Source organism: Quercus robur, chromosome 3 (genome assembly GCF_932294415.1).
Source record: "Quercus robur chromosome 3, dhQueRobu3.1, whole genome shotgun sequence".
Classification (NCBI taxonomy): domain Eukaryota; kingdom Viridiplantae; phylum Streptophyta; class Magnoliopsida; order Fagales; family Fagaceae; genus Quercus; species Quercus robur.
Genome location: NC_065536.1, coordinates 35,075,461 through 35,100,619, shown reverse-complemented (window position 1 = coordinate 35,100,619; position 25,159 = coordinate 35,075,461). Strand labels below are relative to the sequence as shown.

The 25,159-nt window shown below is 35.2% G+C and overlaps 1 protein-coding gene across 2 annotated transcripts; it reads right to left on the bottom strand.

The window, feature by feature from the left end:
- Positions 1-5,463: 5,463 nt before the first annotated feature.
- Positions 5,464-24,465, bottom strand: LOC126717906 (uncharacterized). 2 transcript variants are annotated; one of them, XR_007652782.1, is made up of 12 exons: positions 23,514-24,465; positions 19,476-19,592; positions 19,184-19,376; positions 18,773-18,939; positions 18,484-18,658; positions 17,018-17,079; positions 15,369-15,450; positions 10,179-10,236; positions 9,896-10,020; positions 8,798-8,907; positions 8,629-8,699; positions 5,464-5,866 (listed from the first exon to the last, which is right to left on the bottom strand). XR_007652782.1 is itself a non-coding variant. In XM_050419879.1 (12 exons), the coding sequence occupies exons 1-12, from the start codon at positions 24,059-24,061 to the stop codon at positions 5,740-5,742; spliced, it is 1,809 nt and encodes a 602-aa protein (XP_050275836.1). In that variant the 5' UTR covers positions 24,062-24,462; the 3' UTR covers positions 5,464-5,739. The 2 variants fall into 2 exon arrangements, 1 of the variants encoding a protein (XP_050275836.1); XM_050419879.1 differs by having other exon boundaries at positions 8,798-8,881; positions 23,514-24,462.
- Positions 24,466-25,159: the final 694 nt, after the last annotated feature.

Below are 25,159 nucleotides of genomic sequence, written 5' to 3'. Positions count from 1 at the left end.
ATCTATTAGTTAATCTGATTGGGGGCTGCAAAAGTAGGAAATGAAAATTCTGGAATTCTGCTTTTGTCTGCAAAGTTTTGCAAGGCAAGAAGGTTATGATGGGGGAGCTTTAGTTGTAGTTCCTGAGATAAAAATGAAGCAATCTAAGAGAGATCCTTTGGGATACAGTGTAGAGTCAACAACATATGCTTGCACCTATTTTCTCATATTTCTCATATTGTGCAATTGTTACAATGTTGCTTGAGAAGATACAGATTCTCACCAAAACCAAATGGAATTATAAATTCTCACCAATATGTCTAACATTTGTTTGTTTTGGCAAAAGCTTTTATATCACCAAAGCTATGAAGCTCAAGCTCCAATTCTTCCAACTGCTAATGGCATTTGGAGAGCCTGAGCATTCAAGGAAAAAAAAACAAAGAAGAATCTTATTAAGAGTAGTATGAGATTTTAGTTGTAAAATAGTGTTCAATACATAATAGTAAGTTTATTGATTTTCATTTGTTCTTCTTTTACCGAAAGAACAATAGTTTATAGAGAGCTAACACTTTTCCTTTTTGGAATTTGAAGACAACTTGGTGGGTTATCATAGGTGGACACAAGGCTCTTTGTTAGTGTTACAAATGTATATGAAATTCTAGGAAGACCTCTAGTAGATAGTGAGCATATGTGGAATAGGTGAGGCTCTATCATTGTTGGTGGGGCATCACACCATCATTATAAATATATATAAATGGCATTTTGTAAATTTAGTTATTGTTTTGATACTTTGATCCAAATTCTCATGTTGTAGTTGCTTTATGGTTAGAATTGTTAGATACATATGTTTGATCGTTAGATACTCCCTTTTTTTTTTTTGTAAACAATTTCCACACCATGCCGTTGTTGATTAGTCATAAATTTAATTATGCTATTGGTATCTTAGTGAGCATATATTTTCATGTTCTATGGTTCCATTAGACACTTTGTACTTTGGATGACATATTTGCATATGAAAGAACTTTACTTTACAATTCTACCATATTACTCTTAGTTCTTGGTCTGCAAAAGTTAGTGTCTTCCTCACTCATTTCAAGGGTTTTAATCATTTAATATAATGCTGTGAAATAAATGTCTTTGATATCACTTTAATCATTCATCATGATAATATTTGATATCATTTTCATTGTCCTCATATATGTATGATTCCGTTTTTAGGTTCAATTTCATAGAAATAAAAACTATTTGCATTTTTAACCAATTTTTTAGTTGAACCTTTATTTTGAACTAAATTATTTATTTTCCTTCATTTTTAACTCAATTTTATATAATTATCCCGTGCATCGCACAGATTAGCGACTAGAATACTATGGGTCTGTTTGGATTGAACTTATTGTTACTGAAACTGAAAACACTGTAGCAAAATAATTTTTAAATGTGTGAATAGTACCGTAGGACTCATTTTTAATATTTTTTTAATCTGTGAACAGTGCTAAATAGTGTATGAACAGTGCTCAACAGTGCGTGAACAGTGACATGTCTCATGAACAGTAAATTTTGTCTCTCCCTTAAACGCGTGAAAGCAAAAAAAAAAAAAAGGGAAAACGTGACGCAGGATTCAGCGGAAATGCTGAATCCAAACCCACACTATATAATCGAAGTCTTTGACTTTTTGTTGATTTCATTATATGTTGACACAAGCTTTCCGCTGAATCCAAACCCACACTATATAATCGAAATCTTTGACTTTTTGTTGATTTCATTATATGTTGACACAAGCTTTGGAAGCCTCACCAATTTCCACATCGTTAATTATTTTATTTATTATTTTTCTATTTTAAATTAGAACACGCTACTTTCCAGCAAAAAAAAAAAAAAAAAAAAAAAAAAAAAAAAAAAAAAGGAACACGCTGAAAAACAATCGATAAAAATAAAACACACAAAACCCTAAACCTAGAATAATAGAGCCGACTCCCATTCACTCCCATCCAAGCCTCTTCCCTACGGAATCAAGATTTGATGAAGATGAGCATTATGATCTCTATTGTTGGCATTCTCAACGCAAGACCAGGTCCCTTTCTAGAGACCACAATCCCATCTACAGCTCTTTTACCAGAATATTCATCCATGAATAGGGAGGCGTATCGTTCAAATCTACTAAAAAAGAGCAAAAACAGATATTTCAAATCATTGGAACTTCCACCAAGTCAGTATTAACATGAAGAACAAAATTGCATGCACAAAGATATTTTTACGTACACCTGAAGAATCCCTTACAGAAATATATGCAACAAACACATGGCACTTACCATTGACGGAAATCATACAAAGTTGTGTAAATTACATAAGTTAGCCAAATGTTTCTTAGGTAGACATATAATTACAGTTTCAGCCTTTTAGAGGACCTAAAGTAGGGGAAATCAAGCAAAATCAATTGCCCTAACAATATGAGCACCACGCATAGGAATCAACAATATTAAAGTTGGCTAAATAAGACAGAACATACATAAAGTGTCACTATTGCTATAGCTATCTTCACCAATTAACGCTGCCATGGATTATTCTTTGGAGCCTAACCAGTTTTTCATTTATATTTTTTTTTGTTGCGTAGTCACATATTTCTCTAGGCTTTAAATCTTTTGATTTACTAATTTTTATGGCATTTTGAAAGATTAAAAAAAAAAATTGGTTCAAATTTGCAATATTTGAATTTGTTTGCCAGATTTCAACAGCTATAACCATGGATTATTTTCTAGAGGGTACCTTATCTTTTTGCAGTTTAGTTTTATATATTTTTGTTTTGTACTTTATCTCTTATGTTTCTCTGTTGTGTAGCCTTTTTTTTTTTTTAATTAATTCTTGGCTCTGAGTCATCTAATTCTTTAATATTATTTTTGGACTTTTGGAAGTTTTGACATCTGATTCATTGACTTTCCACCAAAATCCGATATTTTTGACTTTTTGAAAGTTTTAATATCTAAATTTTTGGGTTCATTTTTTGCAATAACTGAACCTATCAACTACAGTCATGGAGTATACATGATATATTATGCATTTATGTAAAGTTTTCCGGTGCATTGTATGGGATTAAGAAATATGAATTAAACTTAGTGTAACATAATAGATTTTACTTTTACTTATATTCTAGGTATAGCCCACAATGGAAGGTCCCAAGAAGAGTTTGGCTAATAGATGGTGGATAAAAATGGTTGTGAGATGGCTTTTACTACTAGTCTAACTACCCGAGGAGGATCTCAGACAGGCAAGGTATCCCTTAAGTGTCCTAAGCTAGATCACTTATTCCCAAATATCAGTTACTAATCTCTCCTTCACTTGTGTTTCTCTCACCTGAAAAATGTTCCAACCCCCTCTTCTCATATGTCTCTTTCCATTTATACTCTTTCGTTAGTGGGTTTGCAATGATGAAAGTATATTCCACCTGTACGTGGCCCCCTCCACTTGCAGTATCAGGGTGGCCCCATGGGTCTAAGCTGCTGTACCAATGTGTCCAATCTCATGTCAAGGGCTGGGCCTCATGACTCCACCACTATAATAATTCCCTAGTAACTTGGACCTGATATTGAATCATGTGCTTGGCTGGCGGACTCCCACAAGGCATTATTTCCCTTCCTCAGGGAGCAAGTGGAGGGGCTTATGCGTTGGTCCAGCTCAAGCCTCTTACATGCAGGTGAGCTAGGGATTAATGGTCCTCGAGCTGAGCTCAATATGGGTTGAACTTTGCCCACCTACATATTTAATATGCAATTATGTAAGCTCACCACTTGCTCATTTCATCTTTTTTTTTCGGTTTTTTTTTTTTCCCCCTGAAAAAAGAGGAGTATTATTTATTTATAGAGTATACATAACAAAATTTAGTAGTTCATGGGGAAATCCCTTGAGGTCTCAATCTGTCTTAGATTCTGTACAAAATAACATGTACCACAAAAGATGGGCATTGGTCATATTCCTCCAAATTGCTACACTGACTGGTTGGCAACACACCTATTAGCTTCACAATAAATGTGATGTGAAAAGACGGCTCAATCGTGCTCCATCATATTCTTGCAATCATAAACCAATACAAATATATTCAGGGTCAAAGTATCACGGTTTGTTAGCCAATTAATTACTAGCATTAAATCTACTACTATTAACATTAATTCCATGGTGGGTTCTAGTTAACTTAACTAGTAAAGTAGTTTGCAATCATCATGAAGCGGATGCCATAAATTTGAAATTCCATCATAAAGAGGACATGGTACTAATTAAAATGCTGTAGTAGAACTTTATACAAGTTCATCTTGAAACTCATTTGAAATGAGTTGATGCATTCAAAACCTTAACGATGATGACTCTTTGACCAAAATTAACATGATTATTATATAATTCAGAACCTAACAAACTTAACATGGCCACATAGGATTCTGTCCTGGAGTAAGTTTGACCCTCGAGAGAATGAAAACTACTAGTAATGTTTTGTGGGTGGGTAGCAAATTTAGCATACAGTTTTGAGTTTTGAATCAGCTGAATTCTATGGAGGAACAGGACAGGCATGGCATTGGTGCATATAAAGGCAAGTAGACTTGTAATAAAGAAAGGTAAGCAATATGGATTTGGATGGAGAGCTCATCAGCTCATGGAATCATAATAAGAGATAGAAAATCTATGCCAACCCAGAAGAGGACATCATGCGCAATTGGTCAAACCAAACCCATGTTATGCCTACTAACATAATATTCATATGACCGACCTTGCTGTTAAGCCACGCTTATTGTGCATATTACACTCACACGCTTATTAATCGGACAAATAAACTGGGATTTTACAATTTTCACCTTTTTTTCGGTTTTATTATAATATTTCCTTTACTTGTTTCTTTTTTTGAAAAGAGTACATTAATTTCATTAAAAACAGAGTGCATTTTACTTAGAAGAGAGCAAAAGCATTGATGAGAGTTAATATAGGACCAAATTCCAAGCGGGAGATGCAATATGGAGATGAATAAAGATTAGACCATGAAAGTAGTTATATTAAAACATACCAAATTCGAGAAATTCTTTTCCAAATCAAACTTTGACAGCTTCAGCATCGTTTTTTTTTTTTTTTTTTTAGAATTATCAGCATCACATTTCTGGATCAATATAGAATTGAGCCCGAATTATTTTGATCCAGCAATGAGCCAAGTATTCTTACCAAACACCAAAAATTGCTCCAAAGACTCTTATAAAACAATTCTTACACTGCCCTTTTCAAAAATTCACCAGGAGCTCCCGAGTGACAATTATCTCACACAGCGTCTCTGTTTTCCATGCTGTACTTTTGTAACGTGTAGAACAGCAATCACAAACAGGATTTGTGACCTAATTTGGTCATCCATTTATTTAACTAATATTCTAGTCTCTAGATAATGAATTGATAACTGGCATTTCACAAAGAAATGATCAATAATTAAACGGTAGTAACATTCTAAACTCGAAAGTTCACTTGGCAAAAAATAATTTTCATATTCATTTTCAGCTAAAATTCAAACACTACCTAAGTCATCTTTTTTCTTTTCATAATTTACAAGCTTTTGACAGGTATCAGGAACTCTAGCATTCAAACAGACTACCTCTTTTCTGGCTACATAGAAACTACATTCAATTACAATAACTAGTAAGAACTCGTATACCTGGTAGGAGCCGAAAAAAGTGAGATTTTTAATTATGCACTATCAAGGTTTAAGGTTTGAGTATCTAGTACTAAAAGAAATTTAATTTATCAGCTACTGTTCTGAATCTGCTGTGGTGGACATCTGTCATCAATTGCTGCTGTACTCAATATCTTCCTAAGAGAACGGTACTGCAGGCGGACATTCTCTCCAGTTCCAATAATCCTAAGCAAGTACCTGGGAAGAAAATAAAAGGAACAAAAAATACAGGGAAATATTCAATTATACTGCACTAGTGTTTTGGGTACTGAATAACATGCAGAATTTGAAATCAAATCCCAGAGCTCGTCCTAGAGCTCAAAGTACTCATCTGAGTTTTTATTTTCATTATTGTTTTTTGGGAGGGTGGATGTGGTTTGGGCCAGGGTGTATTATGGAAAGAATGCAAGCTGGTACTGGCACCACAGGTGCAGAAACCCAATATCTTATCAGGTCATTATAATCATTTCAAAAGTATTGCCCTCAGGGACCCATATGTTACATTCAGTAAGAATTTGAAGATCAGCTGTTTATTTCCCTCCACACACAATCCATTCCATTCATTAAAGTTCCTAGCTTTCCTGAAAGCCTAAAGAAAACAAAAATAAGATGAGTTGCTCTGTTTCCTTTCTCAACTTCAAGACACAAATTGCCTTTTGGCAATCTTCATTTAGGGTCCGTTTGGTTGGAGAAGTGGAAAAGTGGGAGAATAAAAAATTGGGAGGAAATTGAAAAGTGAGAGGATAGAAAAAATTTAGTTTTTTCTCATTTGTGTTTAGTTGGGAGGATGGAAAAATGGAGAGATGGAAAATTTATTTGTTTAGTTGAGAAGAAAAATGAGAGGATGGAAAATGAAGTTGGTATAAATTTACAATTATGTCCTCATTAAATAAAACAAAAAAGTAACATTTTTTTAGCAAAACAATTGTGTATGTGCAAGTGGATGAAGAAAAAAAAAGGGGAAAAAGCAACTGACGTGGACGAAACTCATGTGCAAGTGCAAAAGGGCATATTCATCCATTTTGGGGCTTCTGTTTTCTACCCTCAATTTTCTCCCCATTTTGGGGAGAAAACTTTTTGGTGGGCCCAGGAGAAAACACTTGGGCCCTACCACATTTTTTTTCCACTCTCCCTCCCAACCAAACACCCATTAAAACTTCTCTCTCCACTTTTCTCTCCTAAATTTTCCATCCTCCCTAAAATCCCTCCAAACAATCAATGGAGAGAGAGAGAGAGAGAGAAGTACAATGCCCCCATGGTTATCAAAATCAATTGCATACTTTTTTTCTCCCTTGAAGAATTTCCTACGGTAAGCCAATGAGGGATTTCAAACAATGCCAGATCACAATATACATTTGAAGAAACCTTGGGATACATTAAATTATCTCCATTAGCTCTTTAGCCTCATACTAGGGATTTTTTTTTTTTTTAGATATCCATACTGCAGGGAATTTAGTTCTCTATGTATGTCTAATGATAAAACCACCATTATAAATTCAATAAAATTCCGAGAGCAAAATAAAATAAATTATAAATTCAGAAAATTAAGCGGATGTCGTGATTCTAAAAACCAAACCAGACAAAGGAGTGATTCCTAGTCTGGATGTCAAACTGAAATTCAACTGATAATCAGATTGAGACTAATGTAGCACGTGATGACATTGCACATGATCTGATGATGTGGCATTTGAAGTGACCAAATGTGTGCATGGGAGCATGTGACTGAATTGCATGGAAGTGTGGCTTTGGCCGAGTATGACATGCTAGCAAGGAAAAAGGAAAATCTCCCTCTTAAGTGATTAGTTCGTTGTAGCATTTGCATGTGCTTAATTTTATCATGACATCATCATGCTATACCTAACTTGCATATTTATCAAATGCTAAAAGACACTTGCAAGCTCTAACTCAAGCTTTAGATCATTCAACACATCAAAATTAATCACACATGAGGGAGCACATGCCATGCCTAACTAATTTCCTAAATTTATATGCATGCACATGCTACAACTAACTAATCGCATGAGGGAAATTTGCCCTGCTCCTTGCTAGCACGTCATACTTGGCCAAAGCTACTCCCATGCAATTCAGCCACATGCTCCCATGCACACACTTGGGTCACTTCAAATACCACATCATCATGTCACTTCAGAAACTATGTCATCATGTCATCACATGCTACATTAGAGATGTCATAATTTTTTTCATTTAACACGGTATTGACACAATAAATAATGATTTTTTTTTTTTCAATTTACCCAATATTAACATATTAAGCAATGTTTTCAATTAACCACCTTTGTTATGACCAATTCAATTCACAGTTAACTGGTTGGAGCAGTCGTTTCAACAGTCCAATCCAGTTTTGAAAAGGCATGGTTAGTTGGGTAAAACCAAACAATACTCGCCAGTACTCAATTGAACAGGTCCAACCAGCCAGTCTTGTCCAGTTTTCAAAACAGTGGCAAATTAACACATGCCATGGTTGAAGAGAAACACATGGACCAAAAAGTCAAGGAAAAAATTAATCCAAGTAAACATACTTGGACAAAAAAGTAATTCTACAAAACCTACAGAAACTGATGGGCTAAGAATAGCCACAAAACAAATGCTAGTAATCACCTAATGAGAAAAATAGGAAAGGACACAAAATATATAGCCACAAAACAGAAAAGGACACTAGTAATCACATATGGCCACAAAATATCTCCTTGGATAGGGAAAAAATGCCTTCTGAATAAAAATGTGCAGAATCTACCTCTTTCAAAAACACTAGGATGCTTAATTACTCTAAAATATCATGAAATTAACATTCCACTAAATGTTCAGCCTTGAAATTGGACAAACTTTTTATGATCTTCACTTTAGTTATTACCTTTTTGGGGGCCCTTCATTCCGCATCATTATATGTATAAAAATAGAATACCATTACAAGTGTATGAAGTTAGATCCTGTCAACTCACCAGCCATTGAGACATTGTGATGTGATGACTGCTTCCTTCCCAACAAATTTTTCTGGTGTCCTCCTGTTTCCCTGAAAAATGAAGTATTGCCTTAAAATTTATATTGGAAATGTAGAATCTGCCATGACCAATAGATAATAGCAGAAAAAAGTTGCAAAAAAATTCTCACCTTAATAACCACTTTCTCGTTTACTGAAAATGGATATTGCACCCCCCGATGGAGCCCATCATCAGCAGTAACATCTCCATTTTCCTATAGACAATCATGTGGCTAATATCCTTTATTTATTCATTAGAAAGAAAAACTCTAATGACATTGGGCAGTGGGTTGCATTTCATAAGACACTGCAAATTGCTGGACCATTGTTCATATGAAACACTACCACCTCTTTTACTTGCAAATATCTCTCCCAAAAGCCATTCATTATTTACTAAGTTGATATAAAGTTGATTTACTAGGTCAGATTGTTTTATAGGCTTTCGAGAATCAAACTTTCCAATGTCAGTTCATTATAATGATGCTTTGGGCCTAAGCACAAGCAAACATTTTACAAGTAGCATGAAGATGTTAACCTTTTCAATAACCAATTCAATGACATTACCAAAAAGAATTTTTTTTTTTTTTTTTTACTAGAAGACATTACTAGAAAGAATTTTCTGCTTAAATTCCACCAAACATAGTAAAGTTATACCAGGTGTAACTTGAAAAGAAACTCTTTCCTAGAAAAATATGCACATGAAACATTTAAGATATGGTCCAATATGCTTCCAAAATATTTTCTTCATGATTGGTAAGTTACACACAACTGCAGCAGGCTTTAAAACTATGATGTCACCCTCCAACCCATTCTTATGAGGGGAGGAAGTGCCATTTAAACCAGATCTCATTGGAAAATGTTTCCAGAATATAGACAGTTAAGCCTTTTTCTTTTCTTTTCTTTTTTTGATAAGAATAGATAATTAAGTCTTTCACAAAAAGATTTACCACTTTGTTTCATAGAATGTCATTAGATTGCAATTAACATTACTTATCTTCTACTTATTAAGTGTTACACCTCTCTGCGTTGCATATCCACATCTATTTCCATGTCTTCTACCATTTCAGCTCCCAAAACCAGTCAAAAACATGTGCATAGACCAAATAATAGAAATATTCAATCTATGTCCATTTCTTCTACCATTTCAGCTCTCAAAACCAGTAAAAAACTTGTGGAAAGGTCAATATAGAATAAGTCATAGAAATACCAGGCACTCATTTGAAGCATACCCTGTTCGATCTTCTCAATGGATCTGTATGGTCACCCATTTCTTTCCGACGCTTCCGCAGAGTAGCATTATGAAATAGCCTTCGATCATCCTCATGTTTCACTGCTGCAGCGGCTGCTCTAAGAGCTGGGAAGGAAATCAATCCAAATAAAATTTAACCCAAAAAAAAAAAAGTGAATTAGGATGTAACATGATTATAATTATAAGTTGGATGAAAAACAATATAGTTGAGAGTGAGTGAGAGAGAAAATATAATTTTATTTTTTAAGGGTGGTGGAATATACCATGATTAGGGATTAAAGGCCCGTTCTCAATTTCTGCACTGCAAAGGGTACATCTAGACTGTGATGAAAACAATAATTGTAGTTATGATTCTTGTCTCTTCCCATCTAGAAGTAATAAATTCATCACATAAAGGTAATGAAAAGAGCATAACTAGAATTTAGACATGATAAATGACACCATGAAACACATCTTAGGGACAGCATTCTTTAATAATAATAATATTATTTTATATATATAGATATATATAGGTCGCAGGCTCAATTCCGGGAACCAGCCTCTCCAAAAACAAAATTAGCCTACTAATCACCTCTCCCAAACCCAGCAAAAATGGGAGCTTTGTTCACTGGGTACAACCTTGGATATACGCCTATTTTTATATTGAGTAATTTTTAGGTACTCCCGAAACATGGTGAATGGTACTCCCTCCTCTCACATTCATGGTGAGATCCCCTCATTAAATTCATGGTGGGGTCCACCATGAATGTGAAAGAAGGGAACACTATTTCACTATACTCTGGGAGTACTTAAGTATTTTCCTTTATATTTACATATATGGGTATGGATTCATTGAAAAGTAGAAAGGGTAGAACCAAAAGTCCCAGGAACAAGGAAAGAAATATAAATCCTAAAACGTGTTTGTATAACAAGGGTATAGACATGCATGTGTACGTGTTAGTGGGTTCCTACACTCAAAACTAATTATAGATGGGCACCATCCAGTTGAACCAATCAGAAGCTGTACAACCAATTAGATAATGAGACATTTAATTGTCTTGCAAATTTCATGTTGCGAGGTATACACCCGTGTAATCCAACAAATTGCACCATTTCAACTACTTGGCATGAAGACGAACAGCAAGCAATTGAAAGCCCCATTGTGTAGTCAACAAAATTTCACTACCAAATCAGTGAAATTTTGGGATTGAGAATAGCTGTCAAGGTTTGAGATTGAGAGCTCTCAGCCCTTGAATAATATAAAAAAAAAAAAAAAAAAATGAAAAATTGAGTCAAAAGTAAAAAATGGTAAAAGTGTTTGTGTGTAGGGAGGGGTGAATTGCACCCGATCCAAATACCATATTGGTAGCCTTTATAGGCATGACTTTCAGTCAATTTATGTAGAAGAGACAACATAGGTACAGCAGTGAATACTTTTAGGTGTCAGCAGCCAAGCTTGTCCAGAGTCTTTGTGGTTACCTATGGCGACTTGTCATGACTCATAAGGTTTTCTGTTCTTGTACTTGAGAGTAATAGCCATAATTGCATCATTGTATTTAGAATTTTAGAGCACACCTGGAACCAGGCATCATGAATCTACAGATTGAACTCAATAGTTTAGATTAGTTGAAAAAATTATCTTTCCTCAAGAATATTGATGTTTTTTTCCAGCTGAAGTATTTGGTCTTCCTTTGGGTGTTAAATCCACGAAGAAGATCTGAAATCCAATTTTGGAGAAGATGGAGCGGAGACTAATAGGATGGAAGAGATTGTATTTATCTAAGGGGAGTAAGGTAACTCTAATTAAAAGTACTCTATCCAGCTTGCCTACCTATTTTCTTTCTCTACTTCCTATTCTGGTGGAGGTGGCAAATCATATGGAGAAGTTACAAAGAGATTTTCTTCCGCGTGGTATTGGTTATGAACCTAAAATCCACCTGATGAAATGGGCTCAGATTTGTGAACCAGTGCAGAACTAGGAAGCATGGCCACAGGTACCAATACAAGTCCAACATGGCGACACGAGTACTTCTGAAAAATTATAACATGACACAGTGGTTACGATACCAGTACGACAAGGGTACAGTACCTCAAATGAAGTGTATATGCTTCCTAGGTGCAGAATGGAGGGAAGTAAGGCATTAGGTGTTTGAGAAGATGTAACCAAGCCTTGTTATGATGTGGGCGATGGTACTAGAGTAAAATTCTGGCAGAATGTGTGAATGGGAGAGAGAGGGGGGGGGGGTTGTTGGTGCACCAAACCTGTGTCAGGTCCATATGGTGTTAGCCTTTGGAAATCCATTAGCCAAGAATGGTTGACTTTTTATAGCTTTCTTCAGTATGATGTGGGCGATGGTGCTAGAGTAATTCAGGGAGAATGTGTGGTGTGGAGATTGTCCTCTTAAGGAAGCTTTTCCAAAATTCTACAGTATTAGTTGAGCTAGGGAGGCTTCGGTAGCGGAGGTTATGAGTATCTCTGATTGGAGACTCCATTGGGATGTTCAGTTCTCTCATCCAATGCAAGATTGGGAATTAGAATCATTGGCCTTGTTTATGGACATGATCTATTCCACGTCTATGCAAGTGATGGTTTTGATAAAATCTGTTGGAAGCCAACTAAGGGCAACCGCATCAGTTTGTCTAAAAGATTCCGTCTATTTTACACAAAAAAACTTATTTTTTCTATTTTACACCATCACTTTTACAAAACACTCACATCAGTTTATCTATTATACACACTTTTTTTATTAAAATAATATTTCTCCTCCCTTTCTCTATTATTTCCCACCTACCCCCACCTAACCCCCCCTTCTTTTTTCTCTGAGTCATAATACACTCCATTCTTCAATCCTTATCTCTATCTCCGCCTCTCTTTCTTCTCCTTCTTTCTTTCTTTTTTTCTTTTTTTTTTTTCTTTTTTTTTTGAGAATCTTTTTCTTTCCTCTTCTTCTTTTACAATTTGAGTTTTATGCTTTTATTATAGATGATGATTTTCGGTTGGGTTTGATGAAGGGCAGTGATTTTGGGCGGAGAAAGCAAAATTTCGGTTTAGGTTTTTCATCCTCTTCTTCAACATCTTCTTCTTTCTTTCTTCTTCTTCTCCTTCTTTTTTCAATTTCGATTTGATTATTTATATGAATTTGTATATGGGTTTGATGAACTTGGATCTAGATTTAGAACGATTTTGATGATTTTGTGGTGTGTCCGTGATGATTTTGGGCCGGGTTTCCGATGGGTTTGGACTGTTTTTGGGTTGGGTTTACCGGTGGGTTTGTCTTAATTTTGAGTTGGATTTTCCAATTGTTTTTCCGTTGATTTTGGGTTAATTTTCTGTGCTAGGTTGTGGTGTTTGGTGTTGGTGTTGGGTTTGGGTTTGGGTTTGGTGGTTGGGTGGTTATTTTCTTCTTCCTTCTTCTTATTCTAGCGCTGGGTTGTTGTAAATGTTGGGGAAGAGAAGCAGTTTCATAGAGGAGAGAGACAACAAAAAAGAATAAAAAAATCATTTACACATGAACAGTAATTGTGTATATATAAACGGTTACTGTTCATTTACACAGCCGTGGTGCATATTTGCACATTTTTACACAGACTGATGATGGTGTTTTTTGGGTTAAAATGTGCAAAATTGAGCACTTTTTGCATTATACACATTTTTGCAACCACGTTAGTGGTTGCTCTAAGAGGATGTTATCATTCTTCATCCCATCCTAACGTGGTTGCTCTAAGAGGATGTTATCATTCTTCATCCCATCCTAAAGTCATGTCCTTCCCTTGGAAAATGGTGTGGCAATCGAAGGTCCTAGGGAAGCGTTCTTCTCTTGGTTTGCTGCCTTAGGTAAAATTTCATCTATAGATAATCTTCGAAAGTGGAAAAATTATAGTTATCAATTGGTGCCATATGTGTAAAAGGTGTGGGGAATCAATGGATCATCTTCTTCTTCATTGCCCTATCACGTATGAGTTGAGGACAATGGTGTTCTGCTTGTTTGGAATCCATTGGGTTATGCTGCAAAGGGTTGTTGAGTTGTTAGAGTCTCGATAGGGCAAGTTCAGTCATCATCTAAATATCGCTATTTTGAGGTTTGTGCCACATTGCATAATGTGGTGTATGTGGAGGGAACAGAATGCTAAAAGTTTTGAGGGTAGCAGTCTATTCTCGATATTAAATCTTTTTTCTTTTATACCTTGCTTGAGTGGAGTTTAGCTTTGTTAAATTACGGATTGTCTCAAAAACTTAAGCTATTGGGATATGGTAAATCTAATCATTGAACCAATACTTCTAACACTCCCCTCACGTGTGGGCCGAAACTATCTTTTAATAAGTAAAGCCCGACACATGGGAATTTAAATGGGAGGTATAATGGAGGAGACAAGGATCGAATTTGGGATCTCATGTTCTGATACCATGTTAAATTATCAATTATCCCAAAAGCTTGAGCTCTTAGGATATGGTAAATTTAATCATTTAACCATTACCTCTAACAAGCTTTACAGACCTACTCATGTTTTTCCCTACCTAATTTGTTAGACCATTGTGATTTGGGATCTTGATTGTTTTGCCAGTGTACTTAGGCTTGCTTTGCTTTCAATAAAAAATTTTCGTTGCTTATCAAAAATAAATAAATAAATAAAGAATATTGATGTTTCCTCTATGAGTTGGATTAAACTTAAAATGTTCTAGGTGGAGTGGGGCTGATCAGATTGGACCAAGTCGCTAGCATAGGGTGATGAGATGGAACACCACAACACACCAATAGCAAGAGGGCTCCAAAAGGAAGCTAGTCATCAAAAGCTCATAGACAGCTCATAGACAAGTCTTGACCAAATGGAGGAAACCACGCGCAATCAACTTCATAGCATGGTGAAATCCATATGCATCCTAGATATGTTTGTGAAAGCTATGAACATGGAATATCTATCCAACCAACTTGAGGAGATTCAAGCCAAAGACAGTGGAAGAGCTGGTTATTGCAACTGAGAAGACGAACATCAAGCTAAGGAGAAACACATTAATCAATCCAAAACATGGAAAATGATGAGACCTCAAAATTGTGGTAACTAGTATTTCTTTATTCTTTTCTTTCAAGTTGTTAAGTTTGTATCCATTCCTACATTAACATTGAAAGAACTGTAATCTGTATGCTTTGCTTCTATTGTGTAATTCGTATAGTAAGTCAAACAACTAGCATTTGAACTAGGGAAAATATGTATGTCGTCCATGTTATTACCTCAAATCTAAAGTAAGTTTAGAAGGAGAGGAAAAAAAAAAAAACGAGGGAGGGTTGGGGGATGGGCTTTACCCTTCCCTGTTTGAAGACATATTTCCTGTTCATATATCCTATATATTAACAGTTGAATCATATTTTGCACCCAAAAAGGGCCATGATTTTTATTGCACATATTGAACTCCAAAGGCCTCTCCAAAAAGAAAATTATTAGTAATAGTTTTAGTAAGCAAAAGGGGATAGTCTTACTGTTTCAATGACTCTTCTCAGCATCAGACCTCCGAATGAATGTCCACATGAAACAACCACGGCATCTTCAAGAAATGAACCACTAAAACATGGATAAATTTCCAAATCAATTTTTTTTTTTTTTTTTTTTTTTTTTTTGGATAGGTAAAGGCAAAGGTATCAAATCAAATTTATATATTTATATATATATATATATATAATAATATAAAAATAAAAATAAAAATAAAAAAAACAACAACAACAACACATGCAATGTAGATAGACAATTTCATGCCTTCTTTTTTTCTAATAATTCGATAGTTGTGGTGGTGGGATTTGAACTCTGGATGTCTCTATTGGAAATACCAAAAAGTGCCAACCAATTGAGATATAAGGCTCTTAGCAATTTCACACCAATTTTTCTTACGAGACAAATAGGGAAGAAAGCAAAATCAATCTACATTCAGAAATTGAAATTCTGTATTAAAAGAAAAAAGAAATATGCAATACTAAAATTAGGCTTTAGAGATAAGTTCATAATGAAAATTGAGATTTCCTAATAGTTAACTGCAGATCGAGTAATGACAAAATAATTTAGCCTGCCATGTCTCCTAACATCTTAATCATATATCATGGTGATTGGTGACCAGAAACTCTATTTGGGCATTCCACCATCATGAGGAACAAAGTAAATTTAAGATATACAAGAAATAACATCCCTTCATAAAAAGATATGTAAAATCAATGCCATGTGCAAGCTTGACTTCTAAGAAATGCAAAGAGGAAAACATCCCCTTTGAACGTATTTATATGTATGATGTTCACAAATCTTTTTTGATTGCAAAAGTTGAATTGCAAAACTAGTTGTAGCCTCTTACTTAATAAAATAAATATTACTACATATTTTGAAAATCTAACCGTTGAATTGCATGTTCTTTACGCTTTTAATACACATGTCAAACTTTGTATTAATCGGATATTATTTACTATATGATCTATAAGCTTATATTTTATGCATAATTTTAAACTACAAAAACTTGCAATTTAAACAATTTAAACAATTTATTGATAACATTACTATTGATCTTTACTTTTCTAGAAACTTTGCAAGTATAAAGGATATAAGAAAAAGATGTAATCTAATAGTAGATTTGTCAAAATTCACCTCCAATAAAAAGATATTGAGTAAGAGGCTACAACCAATTTTATAACTAAACTTTGTCCATATTTTTTTATTGACCAAGTATTTCATTAATCCCAATATTGGACTCATCATGCTCGTTAAATATCAAGACAACCAAAGAACAATTTATCTCATCCATATATTGTTCAGATTTTAGTTTTTTATGTTTCTATATTTACTAAATGCATTAGCTTTTGAATTACATAGAAACTGATATCCGATTGATGTGAAATTTGGCATTGATGATTAGCATGGATAGATGTGTTCTAATGATGGGATTGATGGGATTTACAAAATCTTAACATAATGTAAAGTTATTAAGTGATGTAATTAGGTGTAACTTTTTACTTGAACCAAATATATACATGTATACATGTGTGTGTACCATTACCAATTGGTGATACCCTGTCTAAATTTGAGACTCAAAAGAAGAAAATTTTCGTAATAGTATAGTAGAAAAGAACCAAGTACAAACACAAAAACTTACGATAAGGGATCGGAGAGAACGCTTCTTAGTGACGGTTCCTTATTCAAACTGTTTCGAGATACCTGCAAATCCAAAATCCAAGATTTCAATACATATAATGGTGTCAAGAAACACATTCCCAATTTGTAATTAGCAATTGTAGAAATGATTATTTTGAATCTAACAGCATAGAGGCCCGCAATCTTGTTTGGCAAAAACACATTTACCCTCAGGATAAGAACCGTATTTTCCTTTCTTCCTTTTTTGGTCAACTCAAAAATTCTAATGTTTCATAGATGCAGTGGAAATTGATGAAAATTTTTGAAACACGTGAAAATAGGAAATGAGTATATCTTAAATGAGAATGTTAAGATAAATAAGTGGAAATACACGAAAAAGATAGGATTCAAAATGAGGAAATTCACTAAGATAGGGTAGCCCCTATTGGTAAAAAGGTGAGGGAGATTCATTTGAGATGGTTTGGTCATGTTTAGAGAAAAGCGATTATGAGTTGATCTAAGTTGAGGGAACGGATAGAGGTAGAGAAAAATAACATTAGTAGAAGTTATAAAAAATGACTTGTCAATTAAGGAAGTAATAGAGAATATGAATTCAAATAGAACAAAATGATGAAAAAGAACACATGTGGCTGACCCTAACTAATCTGCTAAGGATCTATAATCGACCCTAAAATTTTGGAACTAAGGCTTTGTTGTTGTCGTTGTGAAAACAGAAAATCATTACATTAAGTTTTATATATACAAAAAAGACTACCATAAATGATGGTCTTAACTAAATCTGTTTTGAGGCCCACAAACATCTCAACTTCAGTGGGTCACTATGTTTTCTAATTTGATCATGAAGTGAAAAGATTTGATGAAATGATGATGTTAGGCCAACAAAACAAACTAAAAATAATCCTTCTTAAGTCACTAAAGTTTTAAGGTTCCTAGCCTTTTATGCTGGCTTGCCACAAAACTTGAAAAGTTTCCCCAATTTTGTCATGCATAAACAATAAATAATCTACAACTAAATGGAAAGCTGTTCAAACTGGGCAATTGAATTTAGTGCTTAGATGGATTTAGTTATCTAATACATCAGAACCCTGATTCCCATACAAAGAAGCCCCAAAAAATGAAGTATAGAACTGAATATACACACAGTTTTGTACTTATTAATGGCCATTGGCCCGTAGGCCAACTTGCACATCCGCCCCCTTAGGTAAGTATGTCTGGGGTTGGATCCCCCCAAATGCTTCACCTAGCAAAAAACCGTTGTAATTATTAATGATAGTCCTTGAGATCTGCATGATTTCAGTTCAAGATGAGTTGCTTGAACACCCCAAGGGTAGCAGTAGCATAATAAGCTAGGGACCATGTCCCATCAAGCACAGGTCACTGATTTAAATCTTCCCTTCCCCATCCCCTTCAGACCATAACTTACTTATAAAAAAATAAAAAGAAGAGTTGCTTGAAGATATTACTTACGTAAGTATTATCAGAACGACTGCACAATACATCTTCCTCAGCAGAAAGGTCATCCATAAACTGGCTTACAGATATCGGCACATAGCTCTGAGGAATGACATGACCAGCTGCTGCAATTGGAGAACAATCTAATATTGCATTACCCTGCGGCATGAGCCTAAACGCAAGTGATGTCCTACAATCACAAAGCTAAATTTAAATGAACTTCTTGGGAAGTCAAATGCAATATTTTAAAAGTTTGCTTCATCAAATTCATCGCAAGAAAAAATTGCTTTAAGATAACTTGTACCTCCCACTACCGTTAGTGCCTGCCATATAATCAGGAGCAGCCCTATAAGATGCAGCAGGACGAAGACCAGCAGTAGCATGGCTAAGTGCCTTGCCTGTAAGCAGTAAAAGATCCCCAGGAGCTGAACCCCCATCTGCTAAGTACCACCGACCATTTGGATCACAAACCTGTTGAAGGAAATAGCTCATATATATAATTTGAGGTGCAAGTCAATCAAAAAAACCACAAACGTTCTTTCATTGCACATGCACGTCAAACAAGTAACCATAAGTATAAGCCAAATGATAAAGGACAACTACAGAATTACAGGAAAGCATTCGAAGACTATTACCAATTTTTTTTCCACTCCAACATCTAAGAAAACCACATTCGTTTTAATATCAAAGTCATCATCAAGAAATAGGAAGACACCTGAAGACCGGGACTGTCTGAGGAAATCAATGTCACCAATCCTTTCTCCACTTCACCATTCATTGCTGGCTTCCCCCCTCCAATAGCACCCTTACCATTTTGCAAAGCAGCACTTAAGTAGGTTGCAACAAGCACTGATGACGACACCTCATTTGCAGGCAATGGGGTATCATCAAGCAAATGATTGAAAACACTGAACAATACATGCTGTTGTAAGTAGATAGAAGAAATTGAATATAGAAAAAACACAATCAAAGCAAGTATTAAATAGAGATTGGTCATCAACACTTACTCGCTTCGCAAACGAAGATACCTTGCCATTGCACAGAGAGCAGCACGAGCTGCCTTTCCCATGCACTTAAATATATCAGCCATGCATGGGGGAGATGAGTCCCAATCTTCTAAAGCCCTACAACAAGACAAGCTCATAAATTCATTATTTGTAAAGAAAGGCAGTACAATAACAGGAATAATAATAATTTTTCTTGTATAAGTAATAAAATTCATTAAAGAGCACCAACCTTAACATGGGTCATATACAAGAGAAACACCCTAAAACAAACTAGCATCTGAAAATCAAACTATCAAAGAATTATAACAAATTCTAAAAGGCATTTCCCTTCTCTTTTTTTCCATCAAGAATGTTTTATAGGTAATTCTAGATATAATTTTGAAATATAGGATCTTCAAAGAATGGTTAGAATGGAAATTCTGATGCCTTAGGCTTTCAATATAAACCCAAAGAGATGAATACTCCCAAATAAAGGGTACAAAAAGTAACAAAAGATTGAAGAGATTGCAAAAGTGAGTCCAAAGGGCTCTTCTTTAGAAAGGCTCCTTTCGTTATATATATTAGAGAGTGTTGAATACCCACTATCTTTTTGAAAGGTTCTACACATTTTCCCTTAACTTTTCCGCTTCCAAGATTTAATTTTGGTTCATGGAAACATTGGTGATGTTGTAGCTGCCTTCCAATCATAGAGAGCCCTCAAGAACAATAGCTTAAGCCTTACAACTAATGGTGTGTGCATTCATTTCTCTCCAAATACACCACATTAAACATAAAGGAATTACCTTGTAAATTTTAGCACTGCAATGCTTACCAAAGTGTCCCCTCCAACATTTTAATAAAAATTCAAACACTGTCTCTTTGGAATAACCTTTTTTTTTGGGATAAGTCACTATCTTTGGAACAAGAAAGCATGGGTGCGACTACATGATAGCCGTACCAGTGTTGGACTCGTTTGGGACACGGCGTGCATCCTGGACGCGGCTGCACGCGCATTCCACACAAATTTTTTTTTTTTTTTTAAATCTGATACGGCAAGAAGACGAGCAAAAATGAAAGAAATTGTTGAGAAAATGAAAGCAATGGGATCACATGTCTCTGTTGTTGCATGCATAAACTAGACTGAGAATTTGGAAGTTGCAGTGAGGAAAACTGAAAGGAAAACAAACTGAAGAAGAAGAACAAAGAGACGGGGAAGAAGTATATGGTGTATAGATATTTTTAAGAATATGTGGTGGAGATTGCTCCTTGGAAAGGAGAGCCTTGGAGAAATAAAATAATAAAAAAAATTTATGAGTGATGTGCTGTGTTGGCAGGTGAGAGAGGGAGGGAATTCAAAGGAAAAAGGCAAAAGAATTTTTTTTTGATAAGTAAAAAGGCAAAAGAATTTTAATTTATATTGGAGTAATTCTCGTACCACAACAATTTCCACAACTTTGCCACAACTTGACCACATGGCAACTTGTAAGTGGTGGAATTGTGGACCCACATGAACCCATTATTTTTTTTTCCACCACTTACACTTTGCCACATAGGCAAGTTGTGGCCAAAGTTGTGAAAATTATTTTGGTAGTAGACTTACTCTTTATATTGGTTTTGGATTTTAAGTAATGTTACGGTATTTTTACAAAATTTTCACAATAATTTTACAAAAAATTCTATGTAACTTTGAAACGGTATACCGAAATTGACCGGCACCAAAATATTTCGTTCCAATGTACAAACCAAAACGAGGTCCAAAACAGTGTTCATAACATTGAAAAAAATTGAGGAGAACAATAGAATAATAAATGCAATGAAATTACTTGAACTTTGAAGCTCAATTTAAACAGATTTGTGACCCACTCTCCTCCACTTACATAATTTATTTATTTTTTAAAGTATATATTTTAAGAGTAATATATATAATAATTATTAATTGATTTTAAAAATTATTATTATTAATTGATATATGTTTCCCATTATATAAAAAAAAATTACTTAGCAATATATAGAAAATATAAATAAAAATATATTTAATAATTAATTAATAAACATATCCCGCTACACCCGTGTCCTACTTTTTCAAAAATTGTTGTGTTGCCGTATTGCACCCGCACCCATATCCGTGCAAGTGCTTCCTAGCTTTGGAATAACCTACCAAACCTAAAACAAGCAAAATACAAGAGACCACATTTATCTAGTGATATTGCCATAAATAATACACGATATATTGTCTCCCTATCTGATTTATTATATGCAACACCTAACCATAATGATTTTTCCACACTTCTACAATAATTTTTTTATTTCACACTTCTACAATAATTGATCAGAAGGATCTTACTTATCAAAAAGAAAAAACAATAATTGATCATAAGGATCTCACCAAAGCTGCAGTCCTAGTGAAGAATACTACTCTTGAGGAAGCTTAAATGAGCCACATGCTTTTCCAGGTAAAAGGACTGTTATCCCTGACCTTAAAGCCTTTTGTTGGATTTTAACTTGAAAGCAATGACATATAGCAGAAGTCCAAGATTATAGTTCCCAAATTACAACACTCTAAAAAATCTCAGGTTCCAATGAAAACTACCATTTGAACAGTCCAAATAATCTGTCATTGTTGCATCTTTATATCATAGAAAAGTTGAGGTAGGCCTCCTTTCAACAAGGTATCATCAAACCTAGTGGCGGACCAAGGAATTTTTGTTTGAGGGGCCATAGCTAATTGGCATTTCCTTTTGCACATTTTAGAGCGTTGTGGTTTTGGGGAGAAATGATGAAGATGGATCTCTTTTTGTATCTCTACACAATGGTTTAGCCTTTTAGGCTACAAGGAAGTTAAGAACAGAAAATAAAAATAATAAACTTCAAGGCATCACACCTAGGTTTTCCTCGGCAACACACCTCAAGGTCAAACAAGCTTCATAGCTTCTCTAAAAATTAGAAAACTTATTATCTCTCAAATTGAACACATTACATCCATATAAATAGATGGCTAAAACTGATCCATAGTGAACTTGGACTTCTTGAAACCCAGATAAGAGTTCAACTCCTTGGTCTATTACAACTAAGCCAACTAAATAACTAAACTTAAATAAAAACCCAAAATAAGACCTAATGAGCCATTTGTTCAGCCTGTGTCCCGAATTTAGGAAATTAAAAAATTGCCCTTGGCACTTAAAATTAAATGAAATTAAATAAAAACACTGGCTTCTCATTGTATGCATCATGAAGTCAGCAGCAACCTTCAGATTACTAATAAAATTATCTATCTAGGAAGAGTTGGGCATAGATAAAATAAAATTATTAAAAAAAAAAAAAAGGGTATTTTATTTCCTCTCTTAACCAAAGTGAACTTGACTTTTTGTTGGTAATTATGCGCACCCAATGAGTTATGAACCCATGGACTCAGGAAGTGCCATTGGGATGGAAATGAGGCAGGATGCGGTCAGATTAGAGTGCCTCATATGGGGCAAGTGTAGGGTAGGTCAGGGTCGAGGCGGGTTAAAGGTATTTGGTCATTCCTAATGAGATGGCTTCAGCGTTAATGATATAGAGATGAAAGAGAAAGGGGACAGGCAATCCTAAGAGCAGACAATAAAAGTAGATAATTGAAATATATATTAAATAAATATGTCGAAGCGGAGCAGAGCAGAGAAGTCGAGGACAATAAAACCCATCCCCACCCTGTCACCTCTTCAGGCCAGGAAAAACTTGCAGGCGAGGAATTTTGGCATCCCTAGGTGCCATTTGACCTAAAGCTAATTAGCCAAAGTAATATTGATTTTTTTTTTGCCAACTTCCATCTTCAATAAGCTTAGCAACAATTGTCCTAACTATTTCCACATCTTGTAAATTCATCTCCTCTTCTAATGAATCCAAAATAAAGCCATATAATTTAAACAACCTTCCCTTTGATAATGCAATTCTAAAGTGATCTAGAAGTGTTTGAGGGAGCAAATCTTGAATCAAATCAGAAAAGTTCTCGGAATCACCAAAGATCTATCAATCCTAGACATTGAAAAAAAAAAAAAAAAAAAGCAGAAATTGGATAGCTACCTGCCAGCTCTGTACATATAAACTCCACGGTTTCCCTTGGCAACCACAGTCTGCTGTTGCTGTTGCTGGTGCTGAGCCCTAGTTCGAAAATAGAGGCGTGCCGCTTCCAAGCCACAGCGCATGAGGGCGGTGTCCTCAGTCCCCAATTCGATGACCGCCGCATTGTGCCTCATCAAGGAGCCAGCCAGCGCCTCCACCGCCCTGTTGTAGGGCCCACCGGGAGCCCCATCGTAGGGGGCGATATCCGAGAGCCGGACCCTGGCCAGCGGGGACGCCGCCGCCATCAAGGAGGCGGCGGCGGCGGCAGGCTCCCCCGACGGATGCGCCACCGTGATCGGTACCAGCGGTCCAATAGCATGATCCAACGCGGCGTGGTGGTGGTGGTGCTGGTGGTGGCGGTGGGGGTGGGGAGTGGGCCCCGCTGATGCGAGAGAGATTGGTTGGGAATTGATCGGTTGCGATTGTGGTGGTGATCTAAGGGAGGATTGGGGATTGATTGGCTGCGACGCCACTGCAGAAGTGTTCTGCTGCATCACCATCACAACCATCAATCATCCTGAAGAATCGTTTTTGGCTTCCAGCTTCGATGCTATTTGGTATAAATCTTTCAGAATATTTCACCAATCCAATGAAATGAAATGGTGTTCGGAATTTGCCTAGCTACGAGTTTGGATTGTTTTTCTTTTTCTTTTTTCTTTTTTGAGAGAGAGAGAGTGTGTGTGTGTGTGTATAACAGTATAAGTGGAAATATCTTGTTTGAACTAATTTTATAGTGTTTTAACTGTATGAAAAAAGAGTTTGGATTGGATTGGTTTGGTTTGTAAGTGTCATAGGTCTTTATAGGGTTTTGAGAGCTTCTGCTTTATATTTGCTACTGGGCAGTGGTCAGGAGAAAGGATGGTCTGTGAGGGATTCTGTTTCTTCTTTTCTTCCTTTTGCTTTTGGGGTGTTTTTTTTTTTTTTTTTTTTTCCTTTTTATAAAGTGAGGAGGGGTCATTTTATATTCTAATTTCTTGTAAAAAATACTACTCCGTAGTAATACAGTGAATAGTTCAGGAAGCGAATAGGTGTGCGGATTATCTTGCTAAAGGAGGCTGCATCTTTGATGATGGGGATTTTGTTGTTTTAGACACTCCTAAATCGAAAGAACTTTGTATTATTTTAGATTCTGATGTTTTTGATCTGTACTCCTTAAGGTTTGTAACCAACACTTCGCCTTTTATGGCTAGTTAATACAGTTCTCCTTTAATCAAAAAAAAATACAGTGAATAGCAAAAATAGTATTAAAAATATATTGTGTTCCTTAAGCTGCGTTCAGCAAAATTACTATAAATATATTTCAAATTCTGGAAAAATGAATTTTGATAAAATACATTTTTTTATAAATAAAAAATAGTGTTCGGTAAATATACTAAAATTCATATTCAAAAAAGTAATTATACTAAAAAAATTGCATTTTTATTATACAAAATTGGTCTATCTTATAATATTAGACGACAAATTATTTTTTAAATAACAATCATGTTTAAAAAAATCGATAATCATATCTTTGCACCAAAAAAAAAAAGGCTTATTTTTAAATACATAAATTTGTACAATAACAAAAGGACAAAATCTAGCAAGAATTTGCAAATTTCTTGCCTTTC